General features: G+C 37.0%; 1 protein-coding gene across 1 annotated transcript in view; it reads right to left on the bottom strand.

Moving 5' to 3' along the window:
• Positions 1 to 2,725: 2,725 nt before the first annotated feature.
• FAM171B (family with sequence similarity 171 member B) overlaps positions 2,726 to 23,979 on the bottom strand; it is a 66,786-nt gene continuing 45,532 nt past the window's right edge. The window contains exons 5-8 of the mRNA XM_036857329.1: positions 16,406 to 16,576; positions 13,087 to 13,203; positions 7,594 to 7,717; positions 2,726 to 7,350 (exon numbers count right to left, since the gene is read on the bottom strand). Coding sequence (XP_036713224.1) covers positions 6,006 to 7,350; positions 7,594 to 7,717; positions 13,087 to 13,203; positions 16,406 to 16,576 — 1,757 coding nt within the window. The 3' untranslated portion in view covers positions 2,726 to 6,005. The remainder of the gene's footprint in view (positions 7,351 to 7,593; positions 7,718 to 13,086; positions 13,204 to 16,405; positions 16,577 to 23,979) is intronic.

Below are 23,979 nucleotides of genomic sequence, written 5' to 3'. Positions count from 1 at the left end.
TCTTAACCAAGATGTTCAAGTGTAATAAGGCCAGAGACTCCTGGGAATGTAATTATCTGGTTTGTTTTGAATTAGAATGTCTGCAGTTAGCCTAGTGTTTTAATAAGGTCTATAGGGATTAGAACCAGTCAACATATGAATTATGAAACTTCTAGTCAACCTGAAGAATATAAGTAGAAAAAAAAAAGACTAAATCATTTGGGAAACTGGAGTATCCCTACCGGACTGTGGAATATTATTTACAATTGTAGCAAGTGTAGGTTTGAAAACCAGGAAATATAGGGTTCAACCAAGAAAAGTTTTGCCACCAAAGATTAAAAAAAATACCATATGCTTCTTCTCAACACGTGAACTTTCCCAACAGAAACAGGCAGATATTCACCTACTATAGCAAACACAAAGTGGAGAAAAGTTTTACTGCAATGTTTTGACAAACACCACAGGTAATTTTAAAATGTGATCTTTAAGCTTAGCTATCTTAGGAAGAAAGTATTTATCAAGAAGAATAGTTATTTTTCCCTTAAGAAATTTTCTATATATATCTAATGAAAATGTTTCTCCATCATTCATAATTGAGTTAAGTTTGGTATTTAACATTATAAATTGTGATTGTCTAGAAATCAATTTTTCTTTTTTTAAATTTTATTTATTTTTGGCTGCATTGGGTCTTCATTGCTGCACGTGGGCTTTCTCTAGTTGCAGCAAGCAGGGGCTACTCTTTGTTGCGATGTGGGCTTCTCATTGTGGTGGCTTCTCTTGTTGCGGAGCATGGGCTCTAGGCACATGGGCTTCAGTAGTTGTAGCACGCGGGCTCAGTAGTTGTGGCTCACGGGCTCAGTAGTTGTGGCTCGTGGGCTCTAGAGCTCCGCCTCAGTAGTTGTGGTGCACGGGCTTAGTTGCTCCATGGCATGTGGGATCTTCCCGGACCAGGGATCAAACCCACGTCCCCTGCATTGGCAGGCGGATTCTTAACCACTGCACCACGAGGGAAGTCCTAGAAATCAATTTTTCTCTAGTCAAACTGAAAATGTTTTTATAACGAAAAGATACTAAGTCAATGGAGAGAAGTGCACAGTCCCAAATTAGAGGCCCAAAATAAAGGAAAAAGATAAGAAAACGAGTCAAAGGAAAAATATTTATTTATAAAAATTTATTTTATTTATTTATTTTTGGCTGCGTTGGGTCTTCATTGCTGCATTCGGGCTTTCTCTAGTTGCGGCGAGCAGGAGCTACTCTTCGTTGCGGTGCGCGGGCTTGCAGTGGCTTCTCTTGTAGCGGAGCACAGGCTCTAGGCACATGGGCTTCAGTAGTTGTGGCTCACGGGCTCTAGAGTGCAGGCTCAGTAGTTGTGGCGCATGGGCTTAGTTGCTCTGCGGCATGTGGGATCTTCCCAGACCAGGGCTCGAACCCGTGTCCCCTGCATTGTCAGGCAGATTCTTAACCACTGCGCCACCAGGGAAGCCCCAAAAATATTTATTTTGATGGAGAAAACATATCCAAATCAGACAATAGGGCTGATTTTGCAAAAGAAATTAACTCCACAGTTTATTTAGAGAGAGCTTACTGTTGGAATTAAGCTATCTCACTGTAGCTTATGATAAAGAAATCCACCTATAAAAAGGCCAAAAGGTGATTTTATGAAGTCTAGATAAAGCAACGCTACCATATAGTTTAACATTTTTCCAGCATGTAGGTCAAAGGAAGGGTCCCTGATTAGCTGTCACAATTATCAAGAACTGATGAGTGAAGACTTTTGACAAACTTTTAAAAATACCTACTAACTCCATTCACTTTCTTTCCTGTAGTTCCTATGTATCTGTCTTCCCATATTAATTTCCCTTGAGAATGTGATGAACAGTTCATGAACTTCAGCCTGTTTGGAAGCTAAATTTCTGATTGTGATTTATGAAATCTCTTTTCTGTTACAACCAATTCCATGTGAGTTTGGGTCCTGCATGACTCTTCCACGGGCTGCATCATTTCTATTAAGACTCCAGACTCTCCTAGATGGAGACCAGTCCCTGACAAAGGTGGCCATAGCCTGGCTTGCACTTGGGGATCCAAATGGAAGTGTCTATTTCAACACCAGTGTTGAAGGTCATAATCTCCACTGTGTTTGTGAGTGGATTCAGAGCCCAATTCCCATTAGAACTGACCACAGGTATTTCTAGTACCATATTTATTTATATAAGTTGTACAAAATGTCTAAAAACATGGAAGTCAGGATAATCATTCTAAAAGACATTCTAAAGCCCCAAGATACAGACTGCATGAACTTGGGCATTGTTCAGTTAACTGCGCAGAAGGGCTCTTGAAGGAGATCTAACTCTCTAAGTGTAAACAGCCTTTGTGTCATCATTTAGTCTTTGGTTTAAAGTCAAAAGAAATTTTTTTGCAAGGGCTGTGGGAGGGTGTATTGTATCATTTCTCCTTTAGAATATAAAACTGCAACTACCTAAATATCTATCAGATTATCTTGAAAAGTATTCTCATTGAATGGAAAAATAATTTGTCTATACTCAGCTTTAGTAGTAAAAATGTGAACCTTGGAGAATGTGAAATACAAAGAGAAATCAAGTTCATTATGTAAACAAAGGGTATTCAAATATGTTTATTTTACTATAGGGAGTGTAACAAAGAAAAAATAATTGAATATCCGCTAGATTAAACAACAGTTTAAGGAGGAATGTTTCATAGTTTACCCAAAATAAAACAATGCATCAAGTACATTTTTAGATTTATTTTATTATCTTTACTGAACTATGTTTAACATTTTTCAAATCTTCAGATTGTTAACAGTTTTCAGCAGTAAATATCGTAGTAATGGCACTAAGTACACTGAAATGTGAGATTCCTCTGATGAAAGAATACAAAAGATAGAAACACTTGGAAACGAGAGCAAAATGTCAACTCTAGGTCTGAGATGGAAATTAACATAGTCAAATTCTTTACAAATCTAGTACATGGAGAAATGAGTAATTCATTCCCTATAAATGAATACATAACTTTGAGCTTCACCTTCCTGGGAAGTTTTGAGGGACACAATTTGACCCACAGATCCCTAAAACTCTATACTATGTATTGATACCAGAAGATTCAAACACATAGAAAGTGATCTGAAAATGACTGCCAAAGCAAAGTGCTTTTATTCCTCAATATTTGTGACCTTCGTGGTATACTGTGTATTATAAAAGGGTGTAATCCCTATACAACTGCATAAATGTCATAAAAATGGATTTTATAAATTCAAGATCATAATATGTATTCAAAAATACATATAGCTGTGCTTTAGTAAATGAATCCATCAGTTGATTAAGGGATAATTTTGCCTTTGAGATATATCCAAAGTATATATAAAGGATCCACAAATGTTAACAATTTGTGACCAAAATTCTCAAGGTTTTCATTTGCAAAAAACTGTTGGTTTTCAATTTAAAAATTTTAAGAAAGTTGTGAATATTGTAGGTTTATTATCATTTGGGTTAAGAAAAAGTAGATGGCTTCAGCTTTTTAACAGGAAATTTGTGAACTACTCACAAATGAGAAGTTACACATTTTGGATCATTAGAAAAGATAAATTGCCTATACTTCCCAATTGAGAACAGAATGTGCAGTGTATAAAAAAATAAGATTTTATTCTGAAACTAAAAAAGTATTTCTAGAAAAGCCCTTGGGGATACATCTTCTCATTTCCTTTACACAAGAATGAGTAAGTGGCATACCTGAATGGTATACCCTTATATCAATGTGTGTATTCCATTACCAAAGATGAGAGATTAAACATTTTTAAGGGTGGGGAAAATATACACTTAAAATATTGAAGTGCAATATATTACTATACAGTTTCTAACTTCATTCCAACATAAACAATGTATCAATATAAACTGGATTCAAAAAAGAAACACACAAAGAGATGTCACTGGCATGCAAAATTCATTGTTCCAACGTGAAACACGAGGTCTATATTTTTAATTAATAAAAACTGCACATCTGTTTAATTTGGCTAACAAAGAAAATGCATATTTAAGAAAGATGTTATCATATCCTTCTAATAAAGCAAGTCTATATCAAAGGCACTTCAGCAGAGCACTAACTCCTTAACCTTTTCCAAATCATTTTCATTTATGCTGCTTTTACTACATCTTTCTGTGTAAACCAATAAGAAGCCGCTTCTAATTTTGGATCTTATCACTCCCCCCCCCCCAAAAAAAAAGTAAATCTAGGTATTATCCAAAACATTTACCTCTTCCATGGATTGCGGAAGAATATAGCAAACTTTTGCCTAGGTCTTAAATTCTTTGGGTTAATACAGAAAGGTAGGAGTGTTATCTGACAGGTTAGATGCTTCAGAAATGGTTACAGGAAAAAACTAGCTGAAGTCTACTGTCTTGGGGAAAAAGCTGTTGTCTTTTGTTGTATATCTATATAATTTGGCTGAAGCTAATGTGGCTAATTTTAGTTCTTTCAACTTGTTTATGTGCCTTGGGTCTCTATGTTGCTTCCAAGTTAATTAGTAGGGCATGAGAAATAAAGCAATTGAGTTTCATTTTTTCCCCAAGGGAAAGGGGAAGCTGCTTCAGACATCTGTCTTTATGGAAATTAAGAAAAATGGGATGAGCTGATTTTAATTAACAAAGAGCTTCATTTTTAGGACATATGAATGATAATTCAAGAGTTGAAAACACATAATTAAAAACAGCTGTTGAATGTGTTCACACTGAATTCTTTGCTATGATGAAAAGAATATGAATATATGCCTTCCAAACATGGAAAAATGTTATATTTATATAACTTAAAGCATTTAAGTGATTTAAGAAAAATCTTTTACTTTTCCCATGAAATTGAAACTTTTTCCCAAACATTTTTTATGAATGTCAACCGGAAAAAAAAATCTGGATATATACCTAGTATCATGAAGGTATTTTTGAGTCTCAGGGAAATGGCATTTCTTTTTCTGCTTGACATTTCAGAAAATATTGAAATATTTACTTCCTTTAGCTCCACATATTTTAATTTTGGGTGTTCATAAGAAACTTTCAATTCATTGATTTTTTTAAATCAAGTTTAATAGTGTTTAAGTGACTGAATTTTTTTTAATAGAAGAAATATCTTAAAACTGATTTTAGCCTACATGTATCAGTGAGTTTTAAACTAAAAATTGGGGAGGGGGAGGAATGTTTGGGTTTTTTTTTTTTAGATTGGTAAAAAGTTTTCCTTGACAGCTAAGCTCACTTCACTTTTGGTGATGAGGAAGGGGGTAAGAAATTTTTAAATAAAAATTCAGTATCAGGGCATTCATTTCTCAGATTTCTAAATAAACTAACACCTTTTTATTCTGTGACGCTGTATCCAAAAACAACCAAAGAGCTGGCATTTCCCTCTCTAACAACCAAGTAGCTTCTTGCCCATCTTATGTGAGTATGGAATTTACTTTTGGGTTGATAACAATACACATGCTGTTTAAAAAAGAAAGAAAATGAGGTTTGGCCTTTGAACTCTAGAATAATATCAATCCAGAATATTAAGTTATTTTCAAGTATAGGCAGTGGAGAACATAATAGTAACATTTCACAAGAATATGAGGCCTGAAGAATACAGTTTCATTTCTAAACATTTCACAGGGGTAGTCATCAAAGCAGAAGCAATATTTTTGGAAGCAACTTTAGGAGTACACTTTTCACTGTTATTCTTCAGAGTCAGGACTCAACTTGCTGACTGAGCAACATTTTCGGATAACTAACATCTTGAAGCTATTTTACATTTTGAACGCTTGGATACTTCAAATTCATCACCCAAAAATAAATGAAAAGAATAGGCCAGAAAAAGCATTCCTTGGTATCTTTCTCTCACTACTTAATTACCATTTTACTACTTACTCTGCTTGAGACATGTCCAGGGACCATGAGATTGCTCAGTCTCAACTTCTGCAGAAGTTCATACGGCAGTTTACAACAAGAAGCAAGAATAAACAGCACGAGACAGCAGAGACACAACCACTCTTGGTGTTAATTGATGGGAATCAGTGGGCGTTCCTCTCGCTTCTTCCAGATGTTAGTCTTGCTATCTTTTTTGACTAGTGGTGGTCTTCCCCTTTTTTTAGTGGGGGATATATTGGCTTCAAAATCTTCAACGGTGCTTTTTCTTCCTGGGGACTCTTCCCCAGGGTGCTCCATGATAGCTCCACTCCCTCCATCTAGGAAGTGCCTTAAAGCTGGGTCCTCGGGGGAGCAGACGGTGGTTCCACTCTCACTACTGCTCAGGTCTAAATCTTCTAAGTAAAGGATCTTAGGCTGATGCATACTTTTGATGAACGTTTTTTCCCTCTCTAGTTTTCTACTTGAGTGGTGCTCATTCATGTCCACCCCAGAGTCCAGACTCGTGTCGTTGCTCTGGGCTCTCTTGCCCTTTTTCAGGTCTATGAAGGAGTGCCTCACTTGTGCGACTGGCTTTCCATCAAGAGACACAAACCAGGCTCTGGGATGGGGGGAGGGCTTTCCTTTGGACAGTTCTAGGAGGGTCTGTTCTGAAATTCCTTGAAGCTCTGATGAAAAGGGAGTCATTACAACAGCTTCATTTAGTGTTCCAGGAACAGAAACAGATTCTAGTAGGCTGTTTGAATACCGGCTCCAATCTGACGTTTGGGATGGCAAGCTCTGTTGACCTTCGAGTGGGATATTCTCTTCCCTGGCATCTGGAGGCTGTACATGAGAATGCATTGGCATTTTGGGCAATGTCTGTGTAAAGTTCTCTCTATTTACTGGTTCCATCAATTGGCCATAGACTAACTGTCCCTTTCTTGGCAAAGTAGCTGACTTCGCAGTATGTAACTGCTCTGGAGTGGAGAAGAGGTCAGATGTTTGAAGGATGGCAATGGGCTGGCTGTAGATGTGCATAAGCTGTTCTGGAATGTGAGAATGCCCATACACATCTTCATTACCTGTGAGATACCTCTTTTCCTCTTGAGCATCACCTAGAGATGAAGATATATTGTTGTTAATATGTTTAGGTTGTTTGGACCCTACATTGGGCTCCAAAGACTGAGCTGGGTTTCTTGAGTAATGATTTTGATTGACTGACAGAAATGAAACATCTTCATTGTAGATTTTTAAACTGTCCCGAGTTTTTACCATGGAAACTCTTTCTTCTGCTTCTACCTTTGATGGTTCCTTTTTCTGAGGGTTGTACGAGGAGCTTTTGGCACTGAATAACTGTGACTTGTCCTCGGTTTTTAATGCAACTTTGACTGAACTGATGTGATTTATGTGAGTTGTTGAAGTTGTCTGGTCTCTCTTGAGGACCTCAAGTTTAGTGATATTTCTTTCTCTTTTCTGCGGAGTACCACACTTATCCCTAGAGTAGAAGAGAAGGCAAAAAAATGTTTAAAACTTATCTAGAAGGTTTCATTTTAAAAAATCATCTCATAATATGTTTATTATATATGCAATGCTACTCTAAGAATATATCCATTTTTATTTTAATCTACATATTTTAAAGATCAAACCATTGATTTCTACAAACATTGTAATACACAGAACTGACATGATACTATAATCTGATAGTTTCTGTGTTCATACACATTAATATTGTTCTTACCTGCAATAACAAAGAAGTACAGCAAAAAATCCAATGACAATGACTATTGTTCCTCCTAATATGGCTGAAAGAAACACTGTGTGGTAGGCAGTTATGTCCTTTGAATCTCCATTTATACCTGACCCTAAATGGTTCAAAACAAACAAATAAAGAGAAAATATATTATTTTAGGTCAGATTTTCAACTGTGTCCTATCCTGGGCAAGGCAGATTAAATATGTGTATACACAGTTGTATTTATTTGCTCCCCTCCCATGGCAGGCTTCCCTGTGGGTGGAGATTACTTTCCCTACCCCCTTTGGGCTTAATCAGTTGACTTGCTCTGCCCAGTGAAATGTGAGCGTCTTAAATGAGGCTGCCTGAATGGCCTGTCCTCTTGCTAAGGCCCTCTATTATGTGAATAGTATATCCCAAAGTTTTGCTATTCCTTCAACCTAGGTTCTGGAACGAGAAAAAATGTTGAACTGAACCAAGTCAAGCCCAACAGTCATGAAGTGAAAGCAACAAACAAGTGTTTGCTATCGTTAGCTGTTGAGATAACAGGTTTATTTGTTACTGATGGCTGAGTATTGCAGAAAGTGGCGGCAAGATGCTGAAGTGCTGCTATAACGAAACCTAAAATGTGTGACACTGGCTTCCAAGCCAGGCAGTGAGGAAACTGTTGCAGGAGGCAATAAAAATGGTGGCCCAAGCCACATGGTAGCAAAATATTTGCTGGAATAAACTGGGAGAAAATATTTCTAACGAGAGCTTTGTGCAAAGAGGTTCTGAGATAGAATGTAGTGAGTGTTGACTGTGATTAGCTGCATTGGATTAAAAAAGAAATTTTAAAGATAAATTCAAATAGAATTTGCCAAAGTAAGCAGGGATGAAAGGACCAAAAAGAATGCAAAAATTGGGGGACCTGAAGAATTAAAAAAAAAGAATTAAAAAAAAGTTGCAACTTTTAATTGCAGGCTGGACTCCAGAACAAGATGACGCTATGATCCCAGCAAGCTAAGCCCAGCAGCGGCACAGGTGAGCCATTATTCTTCTTCACGAGAGCACATATATACAATGCTGTTGTAATTAGCTTAACTGCAGTAAAAGCAGACTAAGCACCGGGATGATCAGTGCAGGCTATGAATATTCCACATGAAAATAAATGCAACTTATCTTGAGGTAATGTTTCAACGTCACTAAGACCTAATTTTGCTCAAAAATGTGCATTAAAAACAACTCTACTGATCAGTATCAACTGGATTTTAATATGTATTCAAGGTGATGAGACGCCCGATTTTCTGGTCATCTTGACCATGAGAAGATGTCCAGCGTGAAGCTTTCAGCTTCACCAAGGACACTGGAAAGACTAAGGATCATGAGGCCTTTAGATCCTTTAACTTTTGCATCATCTAAGTTGATTAAAGTAATAGTAATATTAAAGGATTTGGAGAAGCAGTGTTGTGGTTATGCATTCAGACTTTAGAGCCAGAGTGCCTGAACTGGAATCCTGGCCTCACCCTTCCTTCCTGTGAGGTATTGGGCAGGCTTCATTTACTTGTGTCTCAGTCCATAACTGTCATACCTCACCCATGTGGGTTGTTACGAGGATTAAATGGGTCAATACGTGTAACTATTTAGAACAGTGCTTAGCACATGATAAGCACTCAGTAAGTGTTAGCTACATTATACCACTGTTGTTAAATGAAACGTCAAGTTTATAGAAGAACAGGCACTTCAGTACTGACCACACTTTCCTATATGGTAACTGATAATAAAATGTTTATCATATTGAATAGGCAACCAAGCACAGCATCGCACAATATGAAATTTCTTCAAACAAAAAAGAGATAAGAGTAACAATTCTACCTACAGATTCTTGTTCAGGATCCAGAGCTGCAACAGAGTAAAGTTCGGCTATTAACTTGGTGAAATTCAACTTCTTCTCCAAAAGAATATTGAATATATATTTCCACAATAGAGTAATGCTAACAATTTTCACTCCACAGAATTCCAACAGAACTCACTTTTGGAATTAAGAGGCTGACATTGTTGCATTTGGCCCAAATCTTATATGTATGACAATAGCAAAAAAGCATACATCTGCATGTGTGTGTGGGCGCACCTGGGTGTATATGCGCATGCCCAAAAGGGGTTAGAAAGGTAGAAAATTACAATATATTTTCATTCAAATATACTTGAAAATGCATATTTAAAAAAAGTAATGGTACTTGTTTAATAAATTCTATACTCAGCCACCTACTTACCTATAGCAATCTGTGAAAAACCAATTGATTTTAATTTCTTGCACTTAAACAGATTTCTAGAATTCCTTGAAAAAATATTAAGATTTACTTTAAAAACAGATTTAGTATATTATTAACCAAATTATAACTAAAGTAGCTCTAGCACACCAGAGACTAACTAGCCCATCATAGGACCAATTTTGAGTTTACGGTAACACTTGCATCCTAAAATGTTTAGGGACATTAGTGATCCTCATATCCAACTCCCACAATTTAGAAAAAAGAAAACTAATACTCAGATGGGTAAGTACCTATTTCAAGCTCACCCTGTTAATTACTGTCAAAGCCAGAACTACAGTCAAGTTATCAAGTTATCCATATTTCTCGTATGGATTTTTCAAAACCATCACTAGAAGGTATCTAATTCAAACTGAACGGGAACCCCACACTTCTACGTTAGTACTCTGATTCACACAAAATCGTTCCTGACATATACGCTAAAACAAAACTTCCATCTATTTTAGAAAATTATTTCAGCTTTTATAATTCATAATCATCTTGTATAAATTGGTTGCTTCAGGTATATTTTCAGTGGAAAGCACACTTCTCTATAAAACTCAAGTGCCCCTTAGGTCATTTTTATTAGAAATGAAATAACTTGGATTTAGTTGAAGTATTAAATATTAATTGTTCTTTTTCATCTTTTTCATCATTTTATAGTTGCAAATCTAGAATGGGATATGGTCAGACAGCTGGCAAGACTGCATGATATTTTGCACCATGAAAAACAAAAGTAATCGCCCTCTGGTTTCTGAATAAATCTCATAAGCACTAAGTTCAAACAAAAACAGAACATCCTCTTGATCCTAATGGCTAATATTAATAGCTCATATTTCTTCTATTGAAATACTAAATTTTAGCTTCATTGAAAAAAAGTCTTGTTACCTTGCATGGTTTAAAATTCAAAGGTTGTCAAATATAAAATGAAAATATCAAACTATTTTTAAAATTGCAGAAAAAACTCAAAGCCTTCAAATTATTAATAGGCAGCCATAACAAAGTTAGCAGATAAATTGCTACAGAGAAATGTATGTAAAATGTCATCCACATCCTGGATCAGGGTGTGCACTGGGACTATTCCTGAACAGCATGAAAGAGCCAGGTTGCAGCTGCCTTTCAGCTGGGAACCAAGACACTAGATAAACCAAAAGAATTATCTCTGACACATGATTAAAGATGAAGGAGTGACATATGCATTCAGCTTTCACACTTTCCTAAACTTTACTAAAATGACACTGAAAGCTTTGTTTTGCTTTTTTTATATTTGTTGTTTTATTTTTTTCATCTTGATTGGAGTACACTTGCTTTACAACGCTGTGTTAGTTTCTGCTGTATAACAAAGTGAATCAGCCATATGCATACATATATCCCCATATCCCCTCCCTCTTGCGTCTCCCTCCCACCCTCCCTATCCCACCCCTCTAGGTGGTCACAAAGCACTGAGCTGATCTCCCTGTGCTATGCAGCTGCTTCCCACTAGCTATCTATTTTACATTTGGTAGTGTATATATGTCCATGCCACTCTCTCACTTCCTCCCAGTTTACCCTTCCCCCTCCCTGTGTCCTCAAGTCCATTCTTTATGTCTGCGTCTTTATTCCTGTCCTGCCCCTCGGTTCTTCAGAACCTTTTTTTTTTTTTTCTTTAGATTCCATATATATGTGTTAGCATACGGTATTCGTTTTTCTCTTTCTGACTTACTTCACTCTGTATGACAGACTCTAGGTCCATCCACCTCACTACAAATAACTCAATTTCATTTCTTTTTATGGCTGAGTAATATTCCACTGTATATGTGCCACATCTTCTTTATCCATTCATCTGTTGATGGACACTTAGGTTGCTTCCATGTCCTGGCTATTGTAAATAGAGCTGCAATGAACATTTTGGTACATGACTCTTTTTGAATTATGGTTTTCTCTGGGTATATGCCCAGTAGTGGGATTGCTGGGTCATATGGTAGTTCTATGTTTAGTTTTTTAAGGAACCTGCATACTGTTCTCCATAGTGGCTGTCTCAATTTACATCCCAACTAACAGTGCAAGAGTGTTCCCTTTTCTCCACACCCTCTCAGCATTTCTTGTTTGTAGATTTTTTGATGATGTTTTGTTTTTATAAATAGACAAAAACCCATAGGTGAAAGCAGACTGAGATAAGAGACAAGAGCAACAAGATGCTGACTGCTGGAAAGTTGACTTAGCAGAGCTGGCAGCAGGGAAAGCCAAGAACTTATACCAGCGAACACCAGATACCCTAGAAGGTGGTAGGTCCATGATGCAACCAGTCTACACTACAGTAGGTTAGAGTATTTCTTTTTTTAAGATGACTTAATGGATGAAACATGCAATGTTTGAGTATTTTGAGATAGAAATCCTACATCTTGAGTTGTGTTTAAGTACAAAGTAAATAGATAATTTGATACCATGTTAAATCTAGGAAAAATGAAATACCTATTTCTCCTAGAATATGAATAGGCCATTCCTAGCAGACAGCTCTTGGTTTTCGTCCACCTTCCGTTCATATGTCAGGCCAATCTCCATTTGAGCTATCGCTTGTCTTATCTCGGAAACAGTCTGGGGACACTATTATTCAACAGCTCCTCCTCCTCCCCACCACAGCCCCACCAAGGAGAATGCTCACGACCTAAGTCTGGGCCCATCTAAATTCCACATCCCTAGAAAGATCAGGAACAGTGTGAGGAAAGGACTGCAAAGGGTTAGTATCAGCTGTTATGAAGCAGCAGTCTTCCAAAGACAGTCAAGTAGGTCTGCTAACTGGGCCCTCTAGGATTCCTGCCTTTTACGATCTGCTTCTTCAGCTTTCCCTAGGATCCTGCAAACTCCCTATATCCTAACACATTTTTTTAATTATCTAAAATCTATTCCTATTTTTTGCAACTAAAAACTCTAACTGATCTGGGTAGAATTTATTCATAAAAAGTAAACTAAGGAAATTCTTGATTTGAATACACTTCATACTTCAGATTCATCAGATATTACAGCTATGAAGGACCTTAGAGTTCATAGAATTTAATCTTTCCTGATACACATGGAAAAAATAAAATAAAGCTCAGAGCAAGAGACTAACAGCTTTTTCCAGTGTCATACAGTAAGTGGCAATGCTTAGAATAAAATGGGAATCTCCTAATATCAATTTCAGCATGACTATTTGGACTTTTTAAAATTTACTCTTTGTTTCATTTTTACCATACCTCTAGTTCCTGGAAGTGGAGCTGCTATCCAGTAGCCCAAATGAGGTGCCTCGTATGTCCAAATTAAATGATTGTTATATTCCTTGACCATTCCCCGGCCATGATTTATCCAAGTGCCTAAAAAGGAAGGCAAGTAAAAAATACTAATCGATTAGTTTATATATCTTTAATGCTGATAGGAGTTTGCTGATAGTCATGTATAGAATACTTTGCAGGACTTTTTCAAAGATTATGAAAACTGTGGCAATATATTATCATGGGATAATATATATATTACATCATAATACAGTACATATTATATTAAATAGAATGATTTGTTATGACTAAAGGAAATAAAATCAATACTAATAAACTAAGGATATAGATCTATTTAGGGAAATCATGACTCCAAATAATGTCTACATTGTGCATATTGAGATATGTCTTAATAAAAATGTGAGTAATTAAATCCAAATTTATCAACAGGTGGTTGTTACCTATTCTGGGATTCTGATTAAACACTTATAGTCTATATTTTATGGCCTTATTATTTATTAAATACTGTTTTGTTCTAGTACTGCTGGCATAGCTCTTTTAGAACTCAATTTTTAAAAACTTTTTAAAAAATGCTATTCGGATTCAATTAAATGTTATCCACAGAAAAAAGCATTCAGTAAAGCCAGTATCTTTTATGAAGTCCAGCATAACAAAGCTATTTATAAGTTTGGTGTATAGTTGTATTTGGTTTATTGATTCCTTGTAATGATGTATATCTATAACATGTAAAACTGTTTTTAATAAGGTAGACAAACTTGAAATTATCAGAATAAGTCAACCTACTGCTTTTTAAATAGTCACATTAAAACTAAGCATTACATATGTGACAAATCAATTCAAAAATTCTGCCACTGGAAGGTACATTAGAGACAAAGGCCTTTTTCAGGAGAAACAATCAGAAAGCAGAACTCAAAGCAGATATTCTTCTTTAAAGTGTCTTAAAACAATTCTCTCATTCAACAAATTAGGAAATTGAGGCCAGAATAAATTAAGTGATTTGTTCAAAATCACACTGCTGGTAAATGGACCAGAATCCAGGTCTTAGAGCTCTTAATCCAGTGTTTAAGACCAGAATCCAGGTCTTAGAGCTCTTAATCCAGTGTTTAACAGTAGTATACCACTGTGACATTGTGATTTATAATAAGAAATATATATGTGGTCTTAATCCCCAGTCCTGGCACAGTGCTCCTAAAACCTCGGAATTTCCTATGTGATAAGGTCGAAAAAGGTGGAGAGTGTCTTTTGTTGTTCATAACAAGCTGCTTTCAATGACACCTGAGTTTATGTTAATGAGGTGAATTTTGGAAAGTCCCTGTGGATAGGAGCCTGGTTGCCAGAGGAGCCAAACACGTGATCAGAGGGTTGGACCTTTCATCCCCAGCCCCACGCACCCCTGTAGAGAAGGAAGAGGGGCTGGAGCTCGAACTCAATCACCAGTGTTCAATGATTTAATCAGGCATGCCTACATAATAAGGCCTCCATAAAAATCCCTGAACTCCAGGGTTTAGAGAGCAGAGTTGGTGAACACGTGGAGGTGCTGGGAGGGTGAAGCACCCAGAGGAGAGAGCACTGAAGCTCCAGGCCCTTTCTCCCATACCTTGCCCTATGCGTCTCCTCCATCTGGCTATTACCAAGTTGTACCCTTCTATAACAAACTGATAATCTAGTTAGTAAACGTCTGTCTTCCTGTGAGCTGTTCTAGCAAGTTGTCAAACTCGAGGAGAGGGTCATGGGAACCTCCAATTTATAGCCAGCTGGTCAGAAGCATGGGTGACAAGCTGGACTTGCAACTGGCCTCTTGAGTTGGGGGCTGTAGGACCGAGCCCTTAACCTGTAGGATCTGACACTAACTCCAGGTAGAGAGTGTCTAAATTGAATGAAATTTTAGGACACTTAGCTCGTGTTAAGAGTCCTGCTTGGCACAGGAAAAACACCCTCACATTTGGTGACCAGAAGTGAAGTTTTGAGTGTAGAATAGAGTTGAGAGAAGAAGAGTTTGTCCCTTACAACTACCATTGTTATTTATATAGTTTCCAGTCTTTCTTAAACAATAATATATCCATGTTTTTATCTTCTATAGTGAACATGTGTGTGTTTGTGCCTCACTACCTACCCTTCCAGTTACAGTGAAACCTCATTCCAATCTCCTTTGAGGATCTACTGCTCCCTATTCTCAGTCCACATGATTAGTTTAGGGCTCCAATCCCAGTTCCAACACAAGACTTAAGCCTAAATAAATTTATGCAATCTATTTGCAGGCCACACAGATTGGTTCCAAGATGGGCATGCAAACACCATTCTACAAATGCAATGAATCCAAGGGCTTATGTAATAGCTACTAGGAAAAGAATTTCTCTTTCCGTTGGACTTTAACCTGGGTAGTATAAAGTGAGAGCACCTACAGCCTTCTTGACACTCAGAAGGGAAATCCTATTCCAGAAAGTTATTAACACAGGAAACAGATGAGAGAGAAATTAAGCCCTGCAAAACTGTCTAGGCTGTGTATCATGACTTAACCCAAGACAGTTCTACCCCTGGACCCAGTTTTGGACTGACCATCTTTTCTTGTTTTTGTTTTTTGGTAAAGATTTCCACCTTATTTACATGGAAACACAAGAAAACCAAGAGAAGCAGAAGGGGGAAAAAGTGCATCCAACTGTTATTTAGGAGGCTAAACTCAGGAAACAAAATTGGTACGAAAGATTTTTTTTTGGAAAATAATCTCTCTTTCTACCCTCTCTCTCTCTATATATAATACACATACATATATATACACACATACATCTAAAACACAGTGTTATTTATTTTCATGAAATTAGCATACATTTATCAATTGCTTTAGCCAAGCTTTTAGATATAACTTCATAATGCCTATCAAAACAAGAACAAACCCATAAGAGCAGAAATAATTTTAAAAATTTTATTTCTGCTCAAAATATAAAAACATGGTAATGTGAGTAAGTAATGCTATCTTAAAATGTAATAGTGATACCCTTTTCCCCGCAATTGTATTATATTAATCAAAGTAGGGCCACTTTTGGTCATTAACAAAGTGCTTAAAATTATAATATTACTGACTTAGTACTCTACTAAAGATAAAACACTCAAATATAAATATTTTAATGTTTTAAATAAGGTATATTAAAATTTAATATTGTATATAAAATATAGAAATTTTATTTGTCAATTATACCTTAATAAAGCTGAAAATTTTTAATAAAAATATAGAAACATATTTGTAAAATATTCAAATATTCAGAACCTTTTCACCTAGCTCACATACCTGTATTCATATCAAATGTCCAGGCAGGTATGTTATCCCCTGCACTTATATCTTTTGTACGTAGAAGTGGGAGAGAAATTTGAATAGAGCCATCCACCTTTAATTCTTTTCCTCCAGAATATATTTTCACACATATTGCAGCAAGAGGAGTCAGTTCATTGCCTTCAAAACCTAAAAACAGAAGACAGTTCATTAAAATCATATGTAAAACACAAACTGTAGTTGTGTATTAACAACAGACTAATATGGGCCTAAAATATCTAGTTCCTCTATTTCACCCAGGGTTATCCATTTTAATATCAAATAGATACTGGATTCTATTTAAGGATTTTTAAACTATAAAATATATCATAAATAAATGCTATACTTATGTAATATTGACAAATCAGTATGAGCCTAAAGATCGAATTCTCTCTGAGTCCTCTGATTTAAGGTCACTGGAATCTAATTCAGTGTTTTTAAAAACCTACAAAACAACAGGAAGGCTGCCTCTCTGAGGAGGAGACATTTGAGCAGTGGCCAAATGAGAAGGTGCCATCCATGCAGAGACCTCAGAGAAGAGCTTTTCAGGCATAAGAAACCAGTGCAAAGCTCCCAAATCAGAAGTGATCTTGGCACGTGTAGGAAAGAAAGAAGACTGGAGGTCAGAGAGAGGTGGAAATAGCATAGGGCCTTGGAGGCCATGGAAAGGAATCCTTATTATCGCTGCCACCGAATCTGGTATATATCTTCAGTTATCAGACAGGGCAACCACTGGCTTATTGGAAATTTTCTGTTAAATATAAGAGAATTAACCTTTGTAAACTTCCTGAAACTCTAACCATAAGGTAAGCAAAGTAATGCCATACATATATTCTGTAGACTAGTTGCACTGGTCAGTAATGTACTGTAAAAAGTACTATGTAATCTGTAAGTAATTATAATCTCTTATATCAAACTATTTATAAAGCTAGCTGGCTTTCTTAACTCCACCCCTCAGTTCTATACAGTCGGTGGCTTCACATAGTGAATGCAGCTGAAACTGATGAAATCAGCATCCCACCATTTGGGATAAGGCCAACTCAAAGAAGAAGGAAAAAAGAGTCTGAAAGGCAATGAGGAGGAAACTTTCACAAAGAATTTTCATACTTGTAGAACTCTAGAACTGTACAATCCAGTAGAGTAGCCAGAAGCAGCATGCAGCAATTTAAATTTAAATGAAATGAGCAATATAGTTTCTCAGTGCACTGGTTATGTGTCAAGAGCTCAACAGCCACATGTGGCTTAGCAGCTACCAGACTAGGCAGAGCAGAACATCCCCATTTGTCAGCACAGCTCTAGAACTTTGAAAATGTTAGCAGCATTCTCAGGACAATTGAAATGTTTAATGAATAATCTCAAAAGCAGGTAGTAGAAGAATGCTGAAGGGCAGAGCACATTATGACTCCTTCCCACGGAATCTAATGAGTGTTGTTCATAAAAACCCTCCAATGCAACATGAGCTTCATTTGCAATAGTGTATATATTGGTACCATTATTGTGATGCTTTTATTTTGAGCATCCTATAACTTACAACTGGAAAACTTTGGCAGGTATCTTAGATTGGCTTCCTCAAGAAGCAAACCCTGAAATAACAATATGGAGGAAGCACCCACCACTGAGGGAATGGAGGAGTAACACAGAAGAAGGAAGCCAACACAGGATGTGTTAATGAGCAGGTGTGTATGCGTTATGTGCTCTTTGTCTGTCATTGGTTGAGACCTTGCCCCTTGTGAGGGCCAAGTCTGCATCCTGGACCAGGGAATGCCCTTAAGCAGAGATTTGTGCAGTAGGAAACATAGGCTTGTAACAGAAGACAGGGTCATCTGGCTGGGGCATCAATAGCATCAGCTACAGCAGGTTAGAAAAAAAAAAAAAAAAAAGCCTATCTAACCATAACATCTATATGTTTATTACTCTAATTTCTGACTACTCCCCAAACGACATGGACCAAAAATGTGACTCAAGGGAAACCATAAAAATTACATATTATCTGAGCTGATTTTAAAAACAGTGGAATAAATAGAAGTTTAAAAAAAATAATTGCCAGGGGACATTCAAGATGGCAGAGGAGTTACGACGTGGAGATCACCTTCCTCCCCACAAATACATCAAAAATACATCTACATGTGGAACAACTCCTACAGAACACCTACTGAACGCTGGCAGAAGACCTCAGACTTCCCAAAAGGCAAGAAACTGCCCATGTACCTGGCCGTGTGGCTGACAGGGTCTTGGTGCTCTGGCCGGGTGTCAGGCCTGAGCCTCTGAGGTGGGAGAGCCGAGCTCAGGACATTGGTCCACCAGAGACCTCCCAGCCCGGCCCCACATATCAATCGGCAAGCGCTCTCCCAGAGATCTCCGTCTTAATGCTAAGACCCAGCTCCACTCAACGACCAGCAAGCTCCAGTGCTGGATTCCCCATGCCAAACAACTAGCCAGACAGGAACACAACCCCACCCATTAGCAGAGATGCCACCTAAAATCATAATAAGTTCACAGACACCCCAAAACACACCATCGGACACAGTCCTGCCCCCCAGAAAGACAAGATCCAGCCTCATCCACCAGAACACAGGCACCAGTCCCCTCCGCCACGAAGCCTACACAACCCACTGAACCAAGCTTACCCATGGGGGGCAGACACTAAAAACAATGGGAACTACGAACCTGCAGCCTGTGGAAAGGAGACCCCAAACACAGTTAGTTAAGCAAAATGAGAAGACACAGAAATACACAGCAGATGAAGGAGCAAGGTAAAAACCCACCAGACCAAACAAATTATGAGGAAATAGGCAGTCTACTTGAAAAAGAATTCAGAGTAAAGATGATCCAAAATCTTGGAAGTAGAATGGAGAAAATACAAGAAACATTTAACAGGGACCTAGAAGAACTAAAGAGCAAACAAACAATGATGAACAATACAATAAATGAAATTTAAAATTCTCTAGAAGCAATCAATAGCAGAATAACTGAAGCAGAGGAATGGATAAGTGACCTGGAAGATAAAATAGTGGAAATAACTACTGCAGAGCAGAATAAAGAAAAAAGAATGAAAAGAATTGAGGACAGTCTCACAGACCTCTGGGACAACATTAAATGCACCAATATTCGAATTATAGGGGCCCCAGAAGAAGAAGAGAAAAAGAAAGGGACTGAGAAAATATTTGAAGAGATTACAGTTGAAAACTTCCCTAATATAGGAAAGGAAATAGTCAATCAAGTCCTGGAAGCACAGAGTCCCATACAGAATAAATCCAAGGAGAAATGCGCCAAGAGACATATTAATCAAACTATCAAAAAATTAATACAAAGAAAAAATATTAAAAGCAGCAAGGGGAAAACAACAAATAACATACAAGGGAATCCCCATAAGGTTAACAGCTGATCTTTCAGCAGAAACTCTGCAAGCCAGAAGGGAGTGGCAGGACATATTTAAAGTGATGAAAGGGAAAAACCTACAACCAAATTTACTCTACCGAGCAAGGATCTCATTCAGATTCGATGGACAAATTAAAACCTTTACACACAAGAGAAAGCTAAGAGGATTCAGCACCAACAAACCAGCTTTACAACAAATGCTAAAGGAACTTCTCTAGGAGGAAACACAAGAGAAGGAAAAGACCTACAATAACAAACCTAAAACACTTAAGAAAATGGTAATAGGAACATACATATCAATAATTACCTTAAATGTAAATGGATTAAATGCTCCAACCAAAAGACATAGACTGGCTGAATGGATACAAAAACAAGACCTGTATATATGCTGTCTACAAGAGACCCACTTCAGACCTAGGGACACATACACTGAAAGTGAGGGGATGGTAAAAGATATTCCATGCAAATGGAAATCAAAAGAAAGCTGGAGTAGCAATTCTCATATCAGACAAAATCGACTTTAAAACAAAGACTATTACATGAGACAAAGAAGGACACTACATAATGATCAAGGGATCAATCCAAGAAGGAGATATAACAATTGTAAATATTTATGCACCCAGCATAGGAGCACCTCAATATATAAGGCAAATACTAACAGCCATAAAAGGGGAAATCGACAGTAACACAATCATAGTAGGTGACTTTAACGCCCCACTTTCACCAATAGACCAATCATCCAGAATGAAAATAAATAAGGAAACACAAGCTTTAAATGATACATTAAACTAGATAAACTTAATTGATATTTATAGGACATTCCATCCAAAAACAACAGAATACACTTTCTTCTCAAGTGCTCATGGAACATTCTCCAGGATAGATCATATCTTGGGTCACAAATCAAGCCTTGGTAAATTTAAGAAAATTGAAATCGTATCAAGTATCTTTTCTGACCACAACGCTATGAGACTACATATCAATTAAAGAAAAAACCTGTAAGAAATACAAACACATGGAGGCTAAACAACACACTACTTAATAACCAAGAGATCACTGAAGAAATCAAAGAGGAAATCAAAAAATACCTAGAAACAAATGACAATGAAAACACGACAACCCAAAACCTATGGGATGCAGCAAAAGCAGTTCTAAGAGGAAAGTTTATAGCAATACAATCCTACCTCAAGAAACAAGAAAAATCTCAAATAAACAACCTAACCTTACACCTAAAGCAATTAGAGAAAGAAGAACAAAAAAAACCCAGAGTTAGCAGAAGGAAAGAAATCATAAGGATCAGATCAGAAATAAATGAAAAAGAAATGAAGGAAACAATAGCAAAGATCAATAAAACTAAAAGCTGGTTCTTTGAGAAGATAAACAAAATTGATAAACCATTAGCCAGACTCATCAAGGAAAAAAGGGAAAAGACTCAAATCAACAGAATTAGAAATGAAAAGGAGAAGTAACAACTGACACTGCAGAAATACAAAGGATCATGAGAGATTAATGCACGCAACTAATTATATGCCAATAAAATGGACAACCTGGAAGAAATGGACAAATTCTTAGAAAAGTACAACCTTCTGAGACTGAACCAGGAAGAAATAGAAAATATAAACAGACCAATCACAAGCACTGAAATTGAAACTGTGATTAAAAATCTTCCAACAAACAAAAGTCCAGGACCAGATGGCTTCACACGCGAATTCTATCAAAGATTATAGAAGAGTTAACACCCGTCCTTCTCAAACTCTTCCAATATATAGCAGAGGGAGGAACACTCCCAAACTCATTCTACGAGGCCACCATCACCCTGATACCAAAACCAGACAAAGATGTCACAAAAAAAGAAAACTACAGGCCAATATCACTGATAAACATAGATGCAAAAATCCTCTACAAAACACTAGCAAACAGAATCCAACAGCACATTAAAAGGATCATACACTACGATCAAGTGGGGTTTATCCCAGGAATGCAAGGATTCTTCAATATATGCAAATCAATCAATGTGATAAACCATATTAACAAACTGAAGGAGAAAAACCATATGATCATCTCAATAGATGCAGAGAAAGCTTTCAACAAAATTCAACACACATTTATGATAAAAATCCTCCAGAGAGTAGGCACAGAGGGAACTTACCTCAACATAATAAAGGCCATATATGACAAACCCACAGCCAACATCGGTCTCAATGGTGAAAAACTGAAACCATTTCCACTAAGATCAGGAACAAGACAAGGTTGCCCACTCTCACCACTATTATTCAACATAGTTCTGGAAGTTTTAGCCACAGCAATCAGAGAAGAAAAAGAAATGAAAGGAATACAAATCGGAAAGGAAGAAGTAAAACTGTCACTGTTTGCAGATGACATGATACTATACATAGAGAATCCTAAAGATGCTACCAGAAAACTACTAGAGCTAATCAATGAATTTGGTAAAGTAGCAGGATACAAAATTAATGCACAGAAATCTCTTGCATTCCTATACACTAATGATGAAAAATCTGAAAGAGAAATTAAGGAAACACTCCCATTTACCACTGCAACAAAAAGAATAAAATACCTAGGAATAAACCTGCCTAAGTAGACAAAAGACCTGTATGCAGAAAACTATAAGACACTCATGAAAGAAATTAAAGATGATACCAACAGATGGAGAGATATACCATGTTCTTGGATTGAAAGAGTCAACATTGTGAAAATGACTATATTACCCAAAGCAGTCTACAGATTCAATGCAATCCCTATCAAACTACCAATGGCATTTTTCACACAACTAGAACAAAAAATTTCACAATTTGTATGGAAACACAAAAGACCCCGAACAGCCAAAGCAATCTTGAGAAAGAGTATCGGAGCTGGAGGATTCAGGCTCCCTGACTTCAGACTATACTACACAGCTACAGTAATCAGGACAGTATGGTACTGGCACAAAAACAGAAATATAGATCAATGGAACAGGCTAGAAAGCCCAGAGATAAACCCACGCACATATGGTCACCTTATCTCTGATAAAGGAGGCAAGAATATACAATGGAGAAAAGACAGCCTCTTCAATAGGTGGTGCTGGGAAAACTGGACAGGTACATGTAAAAGAATGAAATTAGAACACTCCCTAACACCATACACAAAAATAAACTCAAAATGGATTAAAGACCTAAATGTAAGGCCAGACACTATAAAACTCTTAGAGGAAAACATAGGCAGAACACTCTATGACGTACATCACAGCAAGATCCTTTTTGACCCACCTTCTACAGAAATGGAAATAAAAACAAATATAAACAAATGGGACCTAATAAAACTTAAAAGCTTTTGCACAGGAAAGGAAACCATAAACAAGAAGAAAAGACAACCCTCAGAATGGGAGAAAATATTTGCAAATGGAGCAAATGACAAAGGATTAATCCCCAAAATTTACAAGCAGCCCATGCAGCTCAATATCAAAAAAAACAACAAACCCAATCAAAAAATGGGCAGAAGACCTAAATAGACATTTCTCCACAAAAGACATACAGATTGCCAACAAATACATGAAAGGATGCTCAACATCACTAATCATGAGAGAAATGCAAATCAAAACTACAATTAAGTTTCAGCTCACACCAGTCAGAATGCCCATCATCAAAAAATCTACAAATGATAAATGCTGGAGAGGGTGTGGAGAAAAAGTAACCCTTTTGCACTGTTGGTTGGAATGTAAATTGATACAGCCACTATGGAAAACAGTATGGAGGTTCCTTAAAAAGCTAAAAATAGAACTACCATACGACTCAGCAATCCCACTACTGGGCATATACCCTGAGAAAACCATAATTCAAAAAGAGTCATGTACCACAATGTTCATTGCATCACTATTTACAATAACCAGGACATGGAAGCAACCTAAGTGTTCATTGACAGATGAATGGATAAAGAAGATGTGGCCCATATATACAATGGAATATTACTCAGCCATAAAAAGGAATGAAACTGAGTTATTTGTAGTGAGGTGGATGGACCTAGAGACTGTCATACAGAGTGAAGTAAGTCAGAAAAAGTAAAACAAATACCGTATGCTAACACATATATGTGGAATCTAAAAAAAAAAAAAAAAAAAAGGTTCTGAAGAACCGAGGGGCAGGACAGGAATAAAGATGCAGACATAAAGAATGGACTTGAGG

The sequence above is a fragment of the Balaenoptera musculus genome, chromosome 7, assembly GCF_009873245.2.
Source record: "Balaenoptera musculus isolate JJ_BM4_2016_0621 chromosome 7, mBalMus1.pri.v3, whole genome shotgun sequence".
NCBI lineage: Eukaryota > Metazoa > Chordata > Mammalia > Artiodactyla > Balaenopteridae > Balaenoptera > Balaenoptera musculus.
The sequence above is the reverse complement of the archived record's forward strand: the minus strand, read 5'-3'. Positions and strand labels throughout refer to the sequence as shown.